Raw genomic sequence first — 17,703 nt, 5'->3', positions numbered from 1 at the left:
ACATATATAAATATAAATTTTTCTAGAATCTTTTTTAGCGAGAAGACGGGCGAGCGACGTTGCGTTGTTTCTGGTTGTAAACGAATGCTTTGACGTTTGTGCATATGTCCAATAAAATTCCTTTTTTTATAATAAATATATTTGTAAATTTTAATCAAGACATGAGCAAACCCCTCCCCGCTGGCAAAGAATGTTTATAATCTGGATTTTTTTTTTTTGTTTCATTTTAAAGTTATTTTCCTTAATTTATTTTTCAGTACAGTATTAAAGCGGAACTCGTACAACACACACACACGTGTCACGCTTTTTTTCATGTGCAGATTAAAATGAGATTATTTATTTGGAAAAATCTTTATTGACTTCAATCCCAAAATGATTAAAGTTGGAAATTTAAATGTCAAAATACAGAAGATCTTTAACACATTTACAGTTTAATTCAAACCAGATTATTAATCCCACTGGAAGTGATCGAGAAATAAAAATAATTGGAAGAACTTCTTTACTGAAATTCCTAGAAATAAAGTGAATAGAAATAATTATAAAAATGTAACTTTTATGTGTTCAGTGGAAAGAAAACGGGAGCTAACAAGGTTGGGTTTTTTTTTTTACTTGTAGGTAAAACTAGTCTCTCTCTCCGACATTACTCGTCGTCTTTGTCGTCAAACAGCACAAACGATGACGAGATCGGGAGCAACACGAACAAACGGGGACAAAAGATGCTAACAAGATCGAAAGCAACGCAGATTGAACGTGTGTGTCTACCAAACAACTTATATACCCAAGGGAGTGAGGACATTTTAGCTGGTCCTCACATTCTGACACCCTTAAAAAATATTTTTCAGGGTTAGGACCTAGTGTTAGGGTTAGAATTGGGTTTAGGTAAAGGTTAGGGGTTAAGCACTTAGTTGTGATGGTTAGGGTAAGGGGCTAGGGATTGCATTATGTCAATGAATGTCCTCACTATAATGCTATACAAATATGTGTGTGTCTGTTTATAATGAGACTAGGGGTCAGTAGAGAGAAAAACGGGAAGAAAGCTCTCGAGCATCATGTTTGTGTGTGTGTAGTAACTATGTGTTTCCTCTTGGGGGCAGAAGAGTGAAGCGTTATTAGATGTGTTCTCTCACACTCTGAATCTGACTCAGCATTTATGCTACACCATGACGACACAGAAGCAGTCACTGTTTCCATGGAAACCAATAATCTGATTCAGATGTTTTAATGTTCATAGAGATTAATCGATTATTCTGATCAGAATACCCCACATGATTTAATCTGATTATTGATTATTCTGCTCAGAATATCCCACGTGACTTAATCTGATTATTGATTATTCTGATCAGAATACCTCACATGACTAATCTGATTATTCTGATCAGAATACCTCACATGACCATATATGGTTATTCTGATCAGAATACCCCACATGATTTAATCTGATTATTATGTCTTTCCAACCTTTAAAAAATAAAAGACAGGAAATACAAATCCCACTGTAAAGATATTAGAGTCCAACAAAAAAGTAAAAGTCCTACAATGCAAAAGTTAAATCAAATGTGTCTAACAAAATAAAAGTCTGATGAAATACACATCACATACAATATAGATTTAACGTTCCTACAAATTAAAAGACCTACCTAGTTTTATCAAATCCATCTTTACAAAATAAAAGTCTGACAAAATATAAAGGACTGACACAGACCTACAAAATAAAAGACTGAGTCATCGTTAAGGGCGTGTGTGGAAGCAGCTGAGGATCCTGGGATATTTTTACACGATGAAGATGACGGAGGCTGTGACGTCATGAAAGTGTGTGTGTGGATCCGCAGAGCTGCTGCTGTTTGAAGCTGCAGGAGGAGGTGGAGCTTTCTTTAACTCCTCCCCTCTCTCTTTTTCTCTCTCTCACCGATACAAACACCGGGCCTTACTTTCCTCCTTCCGTCCTTCCTTCCTTCCTTACTTCCTGCCCTCTTTCCTTCCTTCCTTCCCTCCCGCAGCGGCCGCCGCCCCGGTCCTTCCTCCCCGGTCCTTCCTCCCTGCTCCTTCCGCCCCGGTCCTCCCTCTCTCCGTCGCCGGCTCCGGCGGCCTGTTTCCCGGGGAGATGCAGCAGCAGCAGCCGGAGGAGGAGCAGCTTGTTCCGGCCTGAGCGGAGCAGAAGCAGCGGAGCAGCGGCGGGAACATGTCCGGCAGGAAGCCTCTGACCCCGGTCAGCGAGTCCGAGCAGACGCCGGTGGTGAGGAGATTATTGATTATTGATTTATGACCTGACTTTGTTTGTTTGTTTGTGAATAGTTTTTTTAATCCGCTTCACTTCTGGAACAACTGATTATTGATCAATCAGTCTTAATGGCATTTTGATGATTTTGTGAATATTGTCTTGTTTTATTTTTGAATATTGTTGTTAGTTGATAATAATATTGAGTTATTTTCAATTCACCCTATTCAAATTATTGTTTTACTGCAGTTTTATCAGTGGTAAAGTTTGATTTAATTATTTAGTTAATGTTTAAACTTTAAAGCTCAGGTCAGTAAGTTTGGACAGGCTACAACTCATACGCCCCCTAGTCAAAGCTCCGCCTCCAGCCAAAGCCACGCCCCTAGACGCTGACAGTATTTAGTTAGTAACCTAAAAACAGTCATATTTTTGTTACGGAAAAACATTACTAAAATGCTCTTATTTTGAAAAAAGTGACAAAACTGAACAAAAACACAAGTTCCTGTGTTTTAGGGGTGGAGCTTTGTCCAGAGGACACGAGGAGGGGGGTGGTTTTTAACCCAAACCTTAAATGTCTTGTTTATTTGTGTTTGCTGTTTGATTCACAATGAGAAACAGGTGGCGCCCCCTGCCTGTCCTCGTCATATATTTGTTTACGTAAACATTTTAGCAAAATGTTTGCATGATTTTCTTTTCAGCAACATCTTGGGCAGGTTTTTAAAAAAAAAATTCATTCTGTCAGTTGAAGGTCAAAGGTCACATGTGTTTGTGTCCATCTTGAGACTCAGAAGTGTTGTTAGATTTGTGGAAGTCAAAGGTCAAGGTCACAGTGGCCTCACACAACATGTTCTTTTAATCGAGTGTTGAATTAGAATTTTATGTCAATAAGCACATGACACAGATCTGTGGTTCCCAAACACTGGGTCAGGGACCCACAAATGGGTTGTGGGAGATGTTTTTTTGGGTCCCCAAACCCAATTTTTTTCCAATCTTTTTAGTTTAGTCGTGTTTTTACTTAAGATTTATATGTGTATGTTTTAATTGACATGCGTAAAAAATAAAGTTTAAATAAACTTACCAAACATAAAATGATGTCAGTGGTTAAAGATGTAAACTTATAAACTCGTCATTTTGTTACATTTTATTTTGTGATTTGGACAAAACAACGACAAAGAGACACAAAACAAATGTTATTTAAAACATAGTCGCATAAATCTTTATAAAAAAAGTTGGGAAAATTTAGCAAATCTGTTTGGGGACTGAAATAAAATCTCTCCACGACTCGTCTGTGGGTAAACCATAGATAAATAAAGGTTATGATTGTGTTTGTTTGTTTGTGAGCAGAAAAACTTAACAACCAACAGAACAGATTTGACTGGTTGATCTGGAAACTTGGTGTTTTCTTCCTCTAGTTGTTATTATTAATAATAAGAATAAGAATAATCATTTTTATTTGATGTTTGATATCTGTCTTGTTGTTGTGGTGAAGACAGCGTTAGGTTCAGGAAGTTTGACCTTCAGGTCGTGTCTTTGCAGTAACATTTTGTTGGATTGAAATTCAAGATCAGAACTGAGCTGAAGATGAAGATCACATCTTTGTCCCCTCGGGTCAGAACACCTGTTAATGTTTGACATTTCATTTGGACAGAGGACGAGACAGGAGGACGTTCCGTCCACCTGCTGCCGCGTCACAGAACACACACAGTGGTCTGATGGATGAAGAACGCTGTGTAATCATGTTGTGATGCTAATGTTAGCAGCGCGTCTGCAGCTTTGTCTCTGTGTGGAGACAAAGATTTTAATGTCAAACATTTCTGACTTTCAGCAGCTTCACAAAATACACAGCAGAGCCAGAGACTCAGACACAGTCACAAAGATCACTTAACTTTATCGACTGTAACAACTGTAACAACTATAACAACTAACGACTGTGTCGACTGTACCAAGTATACCAACTGTAACGACTTTTCTGACTGTAACAATAGTAACGACTGTAACAACTGTAACTGTGCCGACTGTAACAGCTGTAACTGTGCCGACTGTAACAACTGTAATGACAAACAACTGCAATGACTGTAACAACTGCAACAACAGTAACAACTATTTCGACTCTAACAACTGCGCCGACTGCTCTGACTGCGCCAACTTTAACTGTAACACCTGTTTCGATTGTAACGACTGTGCCGACTGTAACAACTGTAACTGCCGACTGTAATGACGAACAATTGTAATGACTGTAAAAACTGTAACTGTTTCGACTGTACACACAATGGCTACAGAAACAGGACTGAAGCAGAACAGGGTTGAACAGGGTTGTTGTTTTTTTACAATCCTGCTACAGTTTGTGGTGAAAATCCAGGTCACGGAGGTCACGGAGGTGACGGAGGTCACGGAGGTCACGGAAGTCAACTCCGACTTCCTGGAAATAAGAGTCTACAAACTTAGATTTGGTTAAAAGAGTGGGTGAGGAGTGGGTGTGGTCTTGCGCTGGGTCACTGGGTCATGACTCTGCAGTTTTTTTGTCTTAACTCTTGTCTTGTCTGAACTGTGAAAATCAGCTGGAGGTGTTTTTGTGTCACCATGGCAACGCTGAAGTTTACCATAGGATTCTCCCTCCTGGTGAAGACACACAGAGTTACAGCCTGACACTCAGGCCCCACTGGGTCATGACCTTTGACCTCTGACCTGAGTGAACCTGCTGATGTATGTGTGAAAGCAATCAAGATTCGTAAACTTCCTGTCAGGATGTGACACACATTCACAAACTTATTTCAATAACTGTAAAAAAAAGAATGTCACAGTCCTCACTAACACTGTCCTCACTAAGTCTCCTCACTAAAACTGTCCTCACTACGTCGAACGTGTGTGTGTGTGTGTGCGCGTGTGTGTGCTGTGTGTGTGTGTGTGTGTGGGGTTCAGAGGAACTGGAGCTGAGAGAAACCAGTCTGACAGAGTTTGAAGCTTCTACCGTTACACACACACACACAACAATACACTGCTCTGTTAATGGTTAATGTTACTGTCGTGCTTTTGTACACACACACACCCTCAGGTACAACTTCTGCATTTACTTCTGTCTCAGTATACAAACACTATGTAGTCAGTCTGATTCCACTACACTAGGTGGCAACACGCCCATTTTCAGATTGTCAGTATCAGGTTCTTGTTGTTTTTGTTGTTGTTGTTGTTGTTGTTTTTGTTTACTAATGCTGCGTTCATCACACAAACGTATATCAGGCTAGCCATATGGCTAGGCTAAGCCTAGCTTAAAAGGCAGTAAGTAGCAGGATCCTGTTAGCAGTGTAGCTCAAAGACTGGGAAATTGTTAGCCTAGCTTAGCACAAACATTTTAAAAGGGAGATGTGTAACATCTGCAAACACAAATTATTATTTGTTCATTTTAGGACACTGTTAGCATATTGTTAGCCTAGCATAGCATAAAGTCTTTTAGCATGGGTAACCTTTAGCATAGCCTAGCAGCCATCAAGTAGTGGGATAATGTTAGTCCAGCTTAGCATATAGTCTTTTTGGCATTGGTAACCATTAGCTTAGCTTAACGGCCAGTAAACAGTGGGATTTGTTAGCCTAGCTTAGCACAGATATTGTCCTCAGGGGTCAGGGTTGACCAGCGTAAATCGCATGACTCGTTACATTGTTGACATTAACGTGTCTCCCGCAGCTAAAGTGTTCAGATGGACTCCCCACTCCGCCGGCTCCACCCACCAAACTTTCGAGTCGCCAGGTGGTGGCGCCGTCTCGCAGCTCCACGATGTCGCTTGCTGACGAGCAGCCGCACGTCGGTAACTATCGTCTGATGAAAACCATCGGCAAAGGAAACTTCGCCAAAGTGAAGCTGGCACGTCACACGCTGACTGGCCGAGAGGTGAGGACAGGTCAAGCCACACCCCGAAAGGGGTGGAGCCAAGGCCAAATGTGTGTATGTTCTCATGAGGATTGTGATGATGTCAAATGTCCATCAAATGTAAAAGTAATAAATGAAATGAATAATATAATATAATAATATTATTTTTATGTTTCTTTTCAGGTCGCCATCAAAATCATTGACAAAACGCAGCTGAACCCGACAAGTCTACAGAAGGTACCGCCCCCTGACCTCTCACCTCCATCACTGCAGTCACTTTTTTAAAAAGTGGGTGGGATTATCTCTCCTCGTGGCTCATGATGCAGTTCTGTCTGAGCCAATCAGGGACAGATGTGTGACACATTTATCCTCGTCTCTGTCCTCCAGAGACAAAGGTGTCCAATACAGACACGCTGAAGGTTCAGGACATGGTTAGCTTAGCTTAGCACAAAAATAGTTAACAGTGGAAACTTAGCCTGTTAGCCTAGTTTAAAGAGCAGAAGCAGTGTGATGCTGTTAGCCTAGCTTAAAAGCTAGTAAGGAAACTGTTAGCCTAGCTGAGCACAAAGAGTGTAAGCTGGGGGAGGGGCTGTTATCCTAGTTTAGCACAAAGACAGATTTTAAACTGTTAGCCTAGCTTAGTAGCTTGTAACTGGTGGGGAACTGTTAGACAAACTTAACAGTAAACAGTAAAGTGGGATCATGTTAGCCTAGCTTAGCACAAAGACTGTTAGAAAACAATGAAACATTCAAACTTCACTGATTCACTTTGTTTTCAGCTCTTTAGAGAAGTCAGTGTGATGAAGATCCTGAACCACCCAAACATTGGTGAGTCTCTTCCTCTTCTCCTCCTCATCCTCCTGTTCTTCCTCAGGAGGATGAGGAGAGTGTTCAAGTTATCATGAAATAAAAACATAACCACTCACTCTCCCACACCAAACCTCAGTGAGAAAATCAGTGATTTTAGCTGGCGGAGACACAAAAGCTGCTCTGTCCTCTGCTGCCTCATGTGGTCACTTTGTGTCACTGAGGTCAGTCTGAACAAAGGATTTCAAACACTGAAGTGACAAAATCAGACATTTGAACTTGTGATGGAGGCAGTGATGTGTGCTGTGGTGTTAAAATCACTGATTTTATTTATGGGCTTTGGTGTAGGAGAGTGAGTGCTTTATGTTATGACTGTTGTTTTTCCAGTGAAGCTGTTTGAGGTCATCGAGACGGAGAAAACTCTGTACCTGGTGATGGAGTACGCCAGCGGAGGTAAGGCCAGCAGGTCACATGACCTCTGACTGTCATCACAACACATGATGACGATGTAAATGTTTCAGGTGAAGTCTTTGATTATCTCGTCGCTCACGGACGAATGAAGGAGAAAGAGGCCAGAGCCAAGTTTCGCCAGGTGAGAGAGAGAGAGTTCCTCTTCCTTCTCTTCCTCCTTCCTCCTCTCCACCTCTTCCTGGTCTTATTCTTCTTTTTCCTCCTCCTCCTCTTTAAATTTCTTAACACTCTTTTCTGAACTTCTGTGTCAGATTGTGTCTGCAGTTCAGTACTGTCACCACAAGAGGATCGTACACAGAGACCTCAAGGTACACACACACACACACTGAACAATGTCAGATCAATATGACTGATCACTGATGATTGATTATTGATCGTTGATCACAGGCGGAGAACCTGCTTCTTGACGCCGACATGAACATAAAAATCGCAGACTTCGGCTTCAGTAACGAGTTCACGCTCGGCAGCAAACTAGACACGTTCTGTGGTTCTCCTCCATACGCTGCACCCGAACTCTTCCAGGTGAGCGCAAAGACTCCGCCCACCACGCCACGCCCACACAGGTGTGTGACGACTTCCTGTCAAAGCAATTCACGGCAGGTTCAGGTTTTTAAATAGAATTATTTTATTGTCGTTATTCTTTCAAAATAAAATACACATTTAATGTCTTTTATTTTAGTAGCTATTCTTTCAAAATAAAATACACTTTTTATGTTATCTTTCATTTTAGTTGTTATTCTTTCATAGTAAAATACACGTTTTTATGTTATCTTTTATTTTAGTTGTTATTCTTTCAAAATAAAAGACACATTTTTATGTTATATTTCTTTTTAGTTGTTATTCTTTTAGATGTGTTAGAGGACAGGGACTGCTGGGTAATGTAGTTCTTCTGTGATCCTGTAGGGGAAGAAGTACGACGGGCCGGAGGTGGACGTGTGGAGTCTGGGTGTGATTCTCTACACGCTGGTCAGCGGCTCGCTGCCCTTTGACGGACAGAACCTGAAGGTGTGGTCACAATAATAGGAACAGCACTGCAGCTGAGCGAGTTCCTGAATGACCTCTGTGTGTGTGTGTGTGCGTGCGTGTGTGTGCGCGTGCATGCGTGCGTGTGTGTGTGCGCGTGTGTGTGTGTGCAGGAGCTCAGGGAGCGTGTCCTCAGAGGAAAGTACCGGATTCCCTTCTACATGTCGACCGACTGTGAGAACCTGCTGAAGAAGCTGCTAGTCCTGAACCCTGGGAAACGAGGAAACCTGCAGGTAAAAAAAGCCAAACCCCTCCTCCATCCTGTGTCTCATGCTGGTCCTCAGCTGCAGGGGGCGCTCACACACCTCAAACACACCTCTGACCTCTGTTTGTCTCCACAGCAAATCATGAAAGATCGATGGATGAATGTCGGCTACGATAACGAGGATCTGAAACCGTTTACTGAACCGGAGCAGGACTTTAACGACCTGGAACGCATCGGTCAGACACACACAGACAGACACACACACACACATATATATATATATATATATATATATATATATATATATATATATATATATATATATATATATACATATATATATGTATATATGTATATATATATATATTTATATATATAAAGCTCATCTGTGGCTAATGCTAAGCTAAGCTTAGCTCGTCTCACACGCTCAGAAGTTGGAGCCACTTCCAAGATAAAAAATTTTTATTAATAGTTTTCACAATAAAAGTCTAATTTACTGTTCGTTTAAATGTAACGCACTACTACTTCCTCCCTCAGTTTTGGCCCCGCCCTCTTCTTCTCCTGAAGCTAATTAAGATTAGTGCGGCTATTTGTCATTACCCTAACATGAAAAATCTGTCTCACTAGAAGGAAGTTTCCACAATTAACTTTACCTCCATTAATTGTCAGTTTGTCAGGAACATGTGCACGTTAGCATGTGGCGTTTAGCTCATGTATGACATTAATAATGAGTACACAGCGTCAAACAGCTGCTAGCATAGCTCTAACATGTGATTGTTGTTTTTTGCATCTTTTCAGAGCTAATGGCGACGATGGGTTTCCCGCAGGAGGAAGTGATGAAAGCGCTGGACGGTCCGAAGTACAACGAGCTAACGGCGACGTACCTGCTGCTGGGCAGGAAAACTGCTGAGGTGTGGTTAGCATGGTTAGCCTAGTGTAACACAAAGACTGGAACTGGGGAGGGGGGCTGCTAGCCTAGCAACAGGTGGCACCTACTTGCAACCCAGGTGTGGTTGTAGTTGTCATTGTTTAAGCCGTGAGGTTCAAAGTGTGGGAAAAAAAGTAGCTGCTTATAGTCCAGAAATTACGGTATACATAACTGTGTAGTTTTCAAAATAAAAGCCTCCGTTACTGTTTGTCCACACCTTAAACATAACCCTGCAGTTTTCAAAATAAAAGCACCATTTTCTGTTCATACACATTAAAACACAGCCTCACAGTTTTCAAAATAAAAGTCCTTGTGTCAGCTTTAGTCCCTGTGAAGTGTTTCTAAGGCCAAACTGTGCTCACAGCGCCCTCTGCTGGACAACGTCAGACATTCGGATTCTGATTTCAGTCTTGAAAATGCTTTACATTTTTAAACGGTTTAAAGTTCGAGTTTTACCCACAATCCTCTGCTGTGACTCTCCATCAGTTTGAAGGCACTGAGTCTTTGTCCAGCACTAACCTGGTTCAAAGGTCAAGACCCTGTAGCGACTTCAACGGCTCCAGTCAGAGTCCCGCCCACTCTCGCAGTGCAGCAGCCAATCAGAAGCACCGGCGGTTCAGCGATCACGGTGAGTTTACGGAACATCGTACGCGTCGTTCACCCAAAGGTTTGAGTCACTCTGACGATCTTCTCTGTGCTTCGTGTCTCAGTGGCGCCCTCTATCCCCCCGCCTGTCTCCTACACCAAGCGTTGCCACGCCAACAGCGTAGAGAGCGAGAGAAGGGCGGAGCCTGCCTCACCGATGGGAGCTCCAGACCGTAGGAAATCAGCCACCGCCTCAGGGGTGAGAGGTCAAAGATCGAGGTCCTAGCCAGGTTTAAACCAGGGTCAAAGGTCATGTTTGTAGCTATTTTTTAAAGCGTTCGCATGTTTAATGACATCGAGTGTCTAATGTGGATATTGCAACAAAGTTAATTCTCATCCTTGAATGTTAATTTGGTTGCAACATCCCGCTTTGACACTAGAGGTCTCACTGTAAACGTACAAACACGTCCGTGTAACTCTGGTGTTTGTGTCGCAGAGCATCACTCGCAGGAACACGTACGTTTACGAGCGGACGAACACTGAACGCCATTCTGTGGTGATTCCTAACGGGAAAGACAGCAGGTGAGGAATCTCTCGTCGTTTCTCATGGTTACTTCATTACTAAACTAAACTTTAGTTTCAAGGTTTCTGGATAATAATATAATATTATAGAGAAAATTATACTCACACACTCACTCGCACACACTCGCACACACACACACACACAGTAACTCAGTAACAGTCTGTTTCTGTTTCAGTCTTCCTGAGGTTCCTGCGGCATCTCCGTCCCCGTCACCTGGGGCGACCGTCTCCTCCTCACGCCCCCGTCACGTGAAGTCCATGTCGGCGTCGGGTCACCCCATGAAGTCTGTGCTGCCTCCCATCGACGACAGCGCCGAGTATCAGAGGTTCTTTTCTCACGATTGTCGGTGTTTCAATGACACTTATGTTTCTACACTGTGCTAACAATGTCTCTTCCCACCACGCAGCTCCGCCCACCAGGCTCCGCCCTCCTCGCCCTCAGCCTTCAGTGTCACCAGCAGCAGCACAACGCCGGACCGGAGTCGTTTCCCCCGCGGCTCCTCCACCCGCTCCACCTTCCACGGCGCTCAGCTGCGAGACCGACGACCCGCCACCTACAACGGCCCGCCGGCCTCGCCCAGCCTGTCACAGCACGCCGCCGCCGCGCCACACCGCGGCACCTCGGCCTCACTCATCGGAAAGATCACTTCCAAATTCGTACGCAGGTCAGTGAAAGTGATGACGAATTGAACACGAAAGATTTTAAAGACAATAAAAATGATCTCAAATGACCAAACTGTTAAAACCTCCAGTGTGATGCTCTACTGCCCCCTGTAGGTTAAAAAAGGTTTACACTAATTCTCCAGCTTTTTTAGGCATTAATGTTCTCTTCTATGCAGATGATACACTTGACAACAGCTCCCATGATGATCCCACGCTGCTTCCTGATGTCATCAAACTAGGTTTTATTTTAGTGTTTTGATTGAGTGACACCTAGTGGTAGAAACGACACAGAATAAAGTGTTTAAATAGCAGCTGGGAGAAGCCGCAGCGAGTGCATATATCTGCGGCCCCGGGAAGCGACAAGGTCTGGGCCCCAAGTCTTTCAAAGCCGATCAGTCGCGGTGCACCACGAGCGGGGGACCTAAATATGACCTAAATGAATTTGTTAAAAGACTATACTTCTTTCTTTTTTTCTTTTTTTAACTAAAACCGGACTAAAACTATCACATATAGCATTTTAGTCCAAAAGACTAAACCTAGAATGGCTGTTGCATTATATGCTAATAGTTCAGCTCAGGTGTTAGCCAGTCGAATCGTGTTTTGAGTTCTTCATGTAAACGTATCGTATGTCGTGAAATAGCATCTCTTCGTATGAGGACACCTATGGTTGAGTGACATTTCTCAGCTTTCTGATTGGACGCAGAATGAGGACATGTTTTTTTTTTTGCATTATTTCCTGCAGGAGTTTATCGGGTGAATCCAAGGACGAGGGGCGGGACTCCAAGCCTCGGTCGTTGCGGTTCACGTGGAGCATGAAGACCACGTCATCCATGGAGCCGGGCGATATGATGAAGGAGATCCGCAGGGTTCTGGACGCCAACAACTGTGATTATGAGCAGCGCGAGCGCTACCTGCTGTTCTGCGTCCACGGCGACGCGCGGCAGGACAGTCTGGTCCAGTGGGAGATGGAGGTGTGCAAGTTGCCCCGCCTCTCACTCAACGGCGTGCGCTTCAAGAGGATCTCGGGGACGTCCATCGCCTTCAAAAACATCGCCTCGAAAGTAGCCAACGAGCTCAGGCTGTGAACGACGACCAAGGCAGCCATTTTCTGTTTTTAGCACTGTTCCAGATGAATGGTGCGTTCACACCAAAAAGAAAAACGACCGATCATTTGTGTTTACGCGTGAAAACTCACTTATGGCTAATGCTAAGCTAACTGTGTAAGCTAAAGTCCATTCTCCTCGCTAACTTCCTGCCCCGCCCCGACCCTCTCATTCTTTCTGCCCACTCTTACAATCTTACAACACAGGATTTGTGGGCGGAGACGCAAATCCTGCAAAGTCATTGTCTCCTACTAAAGGTCGATTCTTGTCAAATCTGGAGTAGATCGATAGCCTGCGTCTGCTCTCCTGAAGCTAATGCTACGTTGGTGTTTTCAGAAGAATCTCAGTGCAGATTGACTTTTGCGACTGATTGAATTTCACGTCTTGGCTGAATTAGCGTGATGCGTGAAAAGGTTTGTTTTGGGTTCGGTGTGAACGCACCACAGACTCTTCTTATACTCCACACAGTTAATATTTAATGTTAATGTCACTAAATGTTGACGCCAGCGAAACCAAACCCCTCCTGAAGAAGCACGAACTCTTACTCCCCCTGGTGGCTGAAGGGAAAACCTTTGCAATAAAATTTGAGCAGAAATGAAATCGACTTCCTGTTGGTTCAGAAAACCTTGTCCTTGTTCAGACACATCAGAATATTTTATTTTTTATTTTTTTACGAGTTGTTTACGTTGTTTTGTTTATGTTTACTTTTTTTATTCTTTTTTTATTCAGTCAGATCAAAGCTTCATTTTCTGTTGTTGTTTATGCTGAAACCTGATACTAAATCTATTAAATCCTGTTTTCATTCACACCTGGTTAAACTTAAAGGATCACTCTGCTGTCAATCTTCCAGTTTCCTCAGTCAGAACTGGCTCAAACTGGTTTTAGGGCAGGAAGTTTAGACTGTAGCACACCGAGGTTGTAATACCTAGTCGACAGCTGCTCTGAACATCAACAGTGTTATTGCACATCACTTCATACACTCAGTACTGCCCCCTGCTGGTGTCAGTGAATGCTGTTTTGTACTCATGTGTTTATCAAATGGACTTGATTAAACCTAGCATTAATGCTAACATTAGCCACTGAATCACTTGACTTCAGATGTCCTGTGGAAACTAAAACAACAAGGTGGACGTCAGCTGATCAGTGAGTGCTTCTCTTGTGTTTTTGTCCTAACATTTCCGTTGGAGCGCCCCCTGTAGTTGTACTTTCAAGTTCTAAACTTCTGAATTAGTTTCCTGAATTCTCAATTATGAAATGGCCGCTGCGAACACTGAAATTGTAGTTTTGATGTGATTTTGTGTGAAATCGCAGCTCTGTCAGCTGATGTCTGTTAACACCACAAGATTAGCATGCTAGTTAGGAGTAGCTGTAATGCTAACATTAAAGTTCTATGGAAATGATATCAACTCGGGTCGGCCTTCACTGCTCGTGTCATTACAAGATTAGCATGCTAGTTAGCAAACCTAGCTATAATGCTAACATTAAACAAGTTCTACAGTGAGTTTGAAGGCGTTATTAAAACGTTATCCCGAGTTTAAACCTCTGAGGAAATTGGAACAGAAGATTTATTTGGGTTTTTTCAGGTTTTTTAATTTTTATATTTTTGTTTGCGTTTGAACGGAGGATCCACTCTGCACACTTAAACTTTTCACGTGTTTAACTGTTCATGTATGTTGAACTCATCACATGTTGATCTCTTCATGTATGTTGAACGCTTCACATGTTGATTTCTTCATGTATGTTGAACTCTTCACATGTTGATTTCTTCATGTATGTTGAACTCATCACATGTTGATCTCTTCATGTATGTTGAACTTTTCACATGTTGATTTCTTCATGTATGTTGAACATGTTGATCTCTTCATGTATGTTGAACTCTTCATGTATGTTGATCTCTTCACATGTTGATCTCTTCATGTATGTTGAACTCTTCACATGTTGATCTCTTCATGCATGTTGAACTCTTCATGTATGTTGAACTCTTCACATGTTGAACTCTTGACATGTTGAACTCTTAACATGTTGAACTCTTCATGTATGTTGATCTCTTCATGTATGTTGAACTCTTCACATGTTGATCTCTTCATGTATGTTGATCTCTTCATGTATGTTGAACTCTTCACATGTTGAACTCTTAACATGTTGAACTCTTCATGTATGTTGATCTCTTCATGTATGTTGAACTCTTCACATGTTGATCTCTTCATGTATGTTGAACTCTTCATGTATGTTGAACTCTTAACATGTTGAACTCTTCATGTATGTTGATCTCTTCATGTATGTTGATCCTTCTTCTTCATGTTCATATGTTGATGTTGAACTCTTCATGTATGTTGATTGTATGTTGAACATGTATGTTGAACTTCTTCATGTATGTTGATCCCTTCACATGTTGAACTCTTCATGTATGTTGAACTCTTCATGTTCATGTATGTTGAACTCTTCATGTATGTAGAACTCTTCATGTTCATGTATGTTGAACTCTTCACATGTTGAACTCTTCATGTATGTTGAAGTACTTAAATCCAGGATGGACAAAGGTCACTGACCTGATGCTGCCTTCACGTCCTGGGAAAAGACGACGTAAATCTGAGCCTCTGACTTGAAACAAACGTTTGCCTCAGCTCACAGGTTCTAAACAGGACCTTGGTAACCTGGCGCCACCAACAGGAAATAGTCGAGTGTAGCAGTGATGATGATGATGATGATAGAGTCATTTTAAATAAAATAAAATAAATGAACACTGAATTTAATGGTTTTTGGCTGTTTGTGGTCTCAGCTGATGATTGGACGATCATCTCACGTTTAACATGAGATACAAACACTGGTGACAACATTTTCTAAAACTGGACTCAAAACTAAAACATTTTCTGTTTTTTGTCTTCAGGACGTCTACGTTTGCAGACCATGTGGACGAAACCACCGGAGTCAAGAGTTTAAGACAAAGCTGTGAAAGGTACAAATGTAAAGGCTGAAAAAAGTTGTTCAGGTTTTTCCTCACAGGTTTCAGTTCCCACAGAAATAGAAATGCTTCTGAAATTCATAGAAATGTACTTTCAGAAATCCTATAGTTGAAGGCGTAGTGTGATTCATGATCAGCACTAAATGTGCTGTGAGCGCCCCCTGCTGCTGAGAAGAGGGAGGCTACTAAACACCTACGTCAGTATAAATCTACGATATCTACAGCAGAGGATCAGCAGCTCCTGTGTCCCCGCCAGCTAAAATCACTGATTTTCTCTATGGACTTTGGTGTGGGAGAGTGAGTGTTTTACAAGCTTCAGTTTCCTGTTGGACAAGTCTGTCTGACAGTGAGATAAAGACGTGATCATGTGACGTAGATTTAACTAGCTGAGTCATGTGTGACTGCTGGGTTCCAGCGGCAGGGGGCGCTCAGGATCCTCATCCACTCACATGCTTCAAACTGTGAACCTCGCTCCACTTTCAGATCTACATTCTTTTTCTTTGACTTTAAAGGAGAAACGTTTCCATTTCTTCCAATCAGGAGCCAGAACTCCACATAGGGGCGGTCCTCTCTGCTCATTAGGTCACACTACTTGTTGAGGAGGCGGAGCATGCTAACAGACAGGAAGTTAGACAAAAATCAGCAACAAAATATCTCAACTTTACTTTTCATGACATCAGATAAAAATGAAAACATCAAAAAACATGATTTAAAATGATCCACAGGTCTCAGTGTCTGTTGTATGATGATGTCATTAACACGCCCCCCCCTCTCATTGGTCAGTCCAGATCTACTTCTGTGCAGGTACGAGCTCCTCGATGTCTCTGACCTCCTCCAGCCTCTTCTCCATGGCGATGAGAAGTTTGACGCCGTCCACCACCAGCTGCGTCAGCTCCACCTCGCTCGGGCCAAAGGTCGCCGTGTTGCTCAGGACATAAACCTCTGAGGATTCTGGGAGAAAAGACATGTATGTGTGAGTGCGGGCTGGACACGGAGGAGGACGTGTCCGTCCCCATGTCTGTACCTGTTCTGTCCATGTGGAGTCGCAGTCTCTTCAGAACGTCCTGCAGGCGTGTGTGTTGTGGGAGGAGCTTCAGTCTGAGGTGGACGCTGACCCTCAGACCCGTCCCCACGTCGGCTGGTGAGCTCGACACCCATCCAAGCTGCTGCTTCCAGGTGAACGGGTGTTTGAGCTCGCCGTACTTCACCGCCAACTGCAGAGACAGAGGTAATCAGGCCTCTGAAGGTCAAAGGTCGTGATGCCTTCACAGCCTGAAGAGGCTTGAACTGCGTCTGAAGGAACATCAGCTAAAACCCGTAAACAAGGCTATGAAGACAAAGACCTGAACAAGAAAGTCAAACCTGACTGTGCTGTGAGCGCCCCCTTCTGCTGAGAACCTGTTTTTAGCCACTTTAAAAAAGACTTGTGTCGTAAAATCCATGTCAGCGTAAGTCTCTGAACAGGAAACTGACGTTTGTAAACCACTCACTCTCACACACCAAACCTCATAGAGAAAATGTGTGATTTTAGCTGGTGGGGACACAGGAGCTGTTGGTCTACTGCTGCCTCGTGTGGTCACTTTGTGTCACTGACATAAATCTGAACAAAGAATTTCAAACACAGAATTGAAAAAATGAGACATTTGAACACACTCCTGTGTGTGTGATGTTAAAATCACTGGTTTTCTCTATGAGGTTTGGTGTGGGAGAGTGAGTGGTTTACAAACGTCAGTTTCCTGTTGGAAAAGGCCGCAGTACCACAAACAACCACACTGAGTAATCTTTGAGGTCACTCCCTTTCATGTGCTTGACCAATCAGGATCATCTTGAAATGGTGGAGCTAATAGCATGTCCTGCAGCCAGCCACCAGGGGACAGTCATGCTCTGTCATGTCATCACATAATGCAGTCATTGTGTGGATTGAAACCTTCTGCAGGTTGATGCAGACGCATTTAAAAGCTTCTGCGACGTCAGCGTCGTCACGTGTGGTCACCAGTCTGACGTGGTCGTCCATGTTGAGCCACACCACCAGGCGGCCATCTTTACTCAGCCTGCACAAGAGAGTCATGAGAGGAAATCCAACCAGCAACCTCATGTTTTCAGACAGTTACAGTTACAGTTACAAACAGTTACAGTTACAGACTGTTACAGTTACAGACAGTCACAGTTACAGACTGTTGCTGACTGTTACATACAGTTACAGACAGTTACAGTTACAGACTGTTACAGTTACAGACAGGTACAGACTGTTAGAGACAGTTACAGTTACATACAGTTACAGACAGTTACAGACTGTT

At 42.8% G+C, this 17,703-nt stretch overlaps 2 protein-coding genes across 2 annotated transcripts; one reads left to right on the top strand and one right to left on the bottom strand.

Moving 5' to 3' along the window:
* The first annotated feature begins 1,954 nt into the window (after positions 1-1,954).
* LOC122762268 (serine/threonine-protein kinase MARK1-like) lies at positions 1,955-13,844 on the top strand. Its single transcript, XM_044017454.1, has 18 exons — positions 1,955-2,233; positions 5,895-6,098; positions 6,261-6,314; positions 6,857-6,905; positions 7,272-7,337; positions 7,406-7,476; positions 7,607-7,663; positions 7,743-7,877; positions 8,259-8,360; positions 8,492-8,611; positions 8,720-8,819; positions 9,382-9,494; positions 9,998-10,139; positions 10,222-10,355; positions 10,593-10,678; positions 10,855-11,004; positions 11,086-11,343; positions 12,084-13,844. Exons 1-18 carry the CDS (start codon positions 2,180-2,182, stop codon positions 12,424-12,426), a joined length of 2,238 nt encoding a protein of 745 aa, XP_043873389.1. The 5' UTR covers positions 1,955-2,179; the 3' UTR covers positions 12,427-13,844.
* A 2,352-nt stretch (positions 13,845-16,196) lies between these two features.
* LOC122762267 (creatine kinase M-type-like) lies at positions 16,197-17,552 on the bottom strand. Its single transcript, XM_044017453.1, has 3 exons — positions 17,334-17,552; positions 16,431-16,620; positions 16,197-16,357 (listed from the first exon to the last, which is right to left on the bottom strand). Exons 1-3 carry the CDS (start codon positions 17,499-17,501, stop codon positions 16,197-16,199), a joined length of 519 nt encoding a protein of 172 aa, XP_043873388.1. The 5' UTR covers positions 17,502-17,552.
* Positions 17,553-17,703: the final 151 nt, after the last annotated feature.

Source organism: Solea senegalensis, unplaced genomic scaffold, assembly GCF_019176455.1.
Source record: "Solea senegalensis isolate Sse05_10M unplaced genomic scaffold, IFAPA_SoseM_1 scf7180000015441, whole genome shotgun sequence".
Lineage (NCBI taxonomy): Eukaryota > Metazoa > Chordata > Actinopteri > Pleuronectiformes > Soleidae > Solea > Solea senegalensis.
This window is presented reverse-complemented; position numbering and strand designations above follow the sequence as displayed.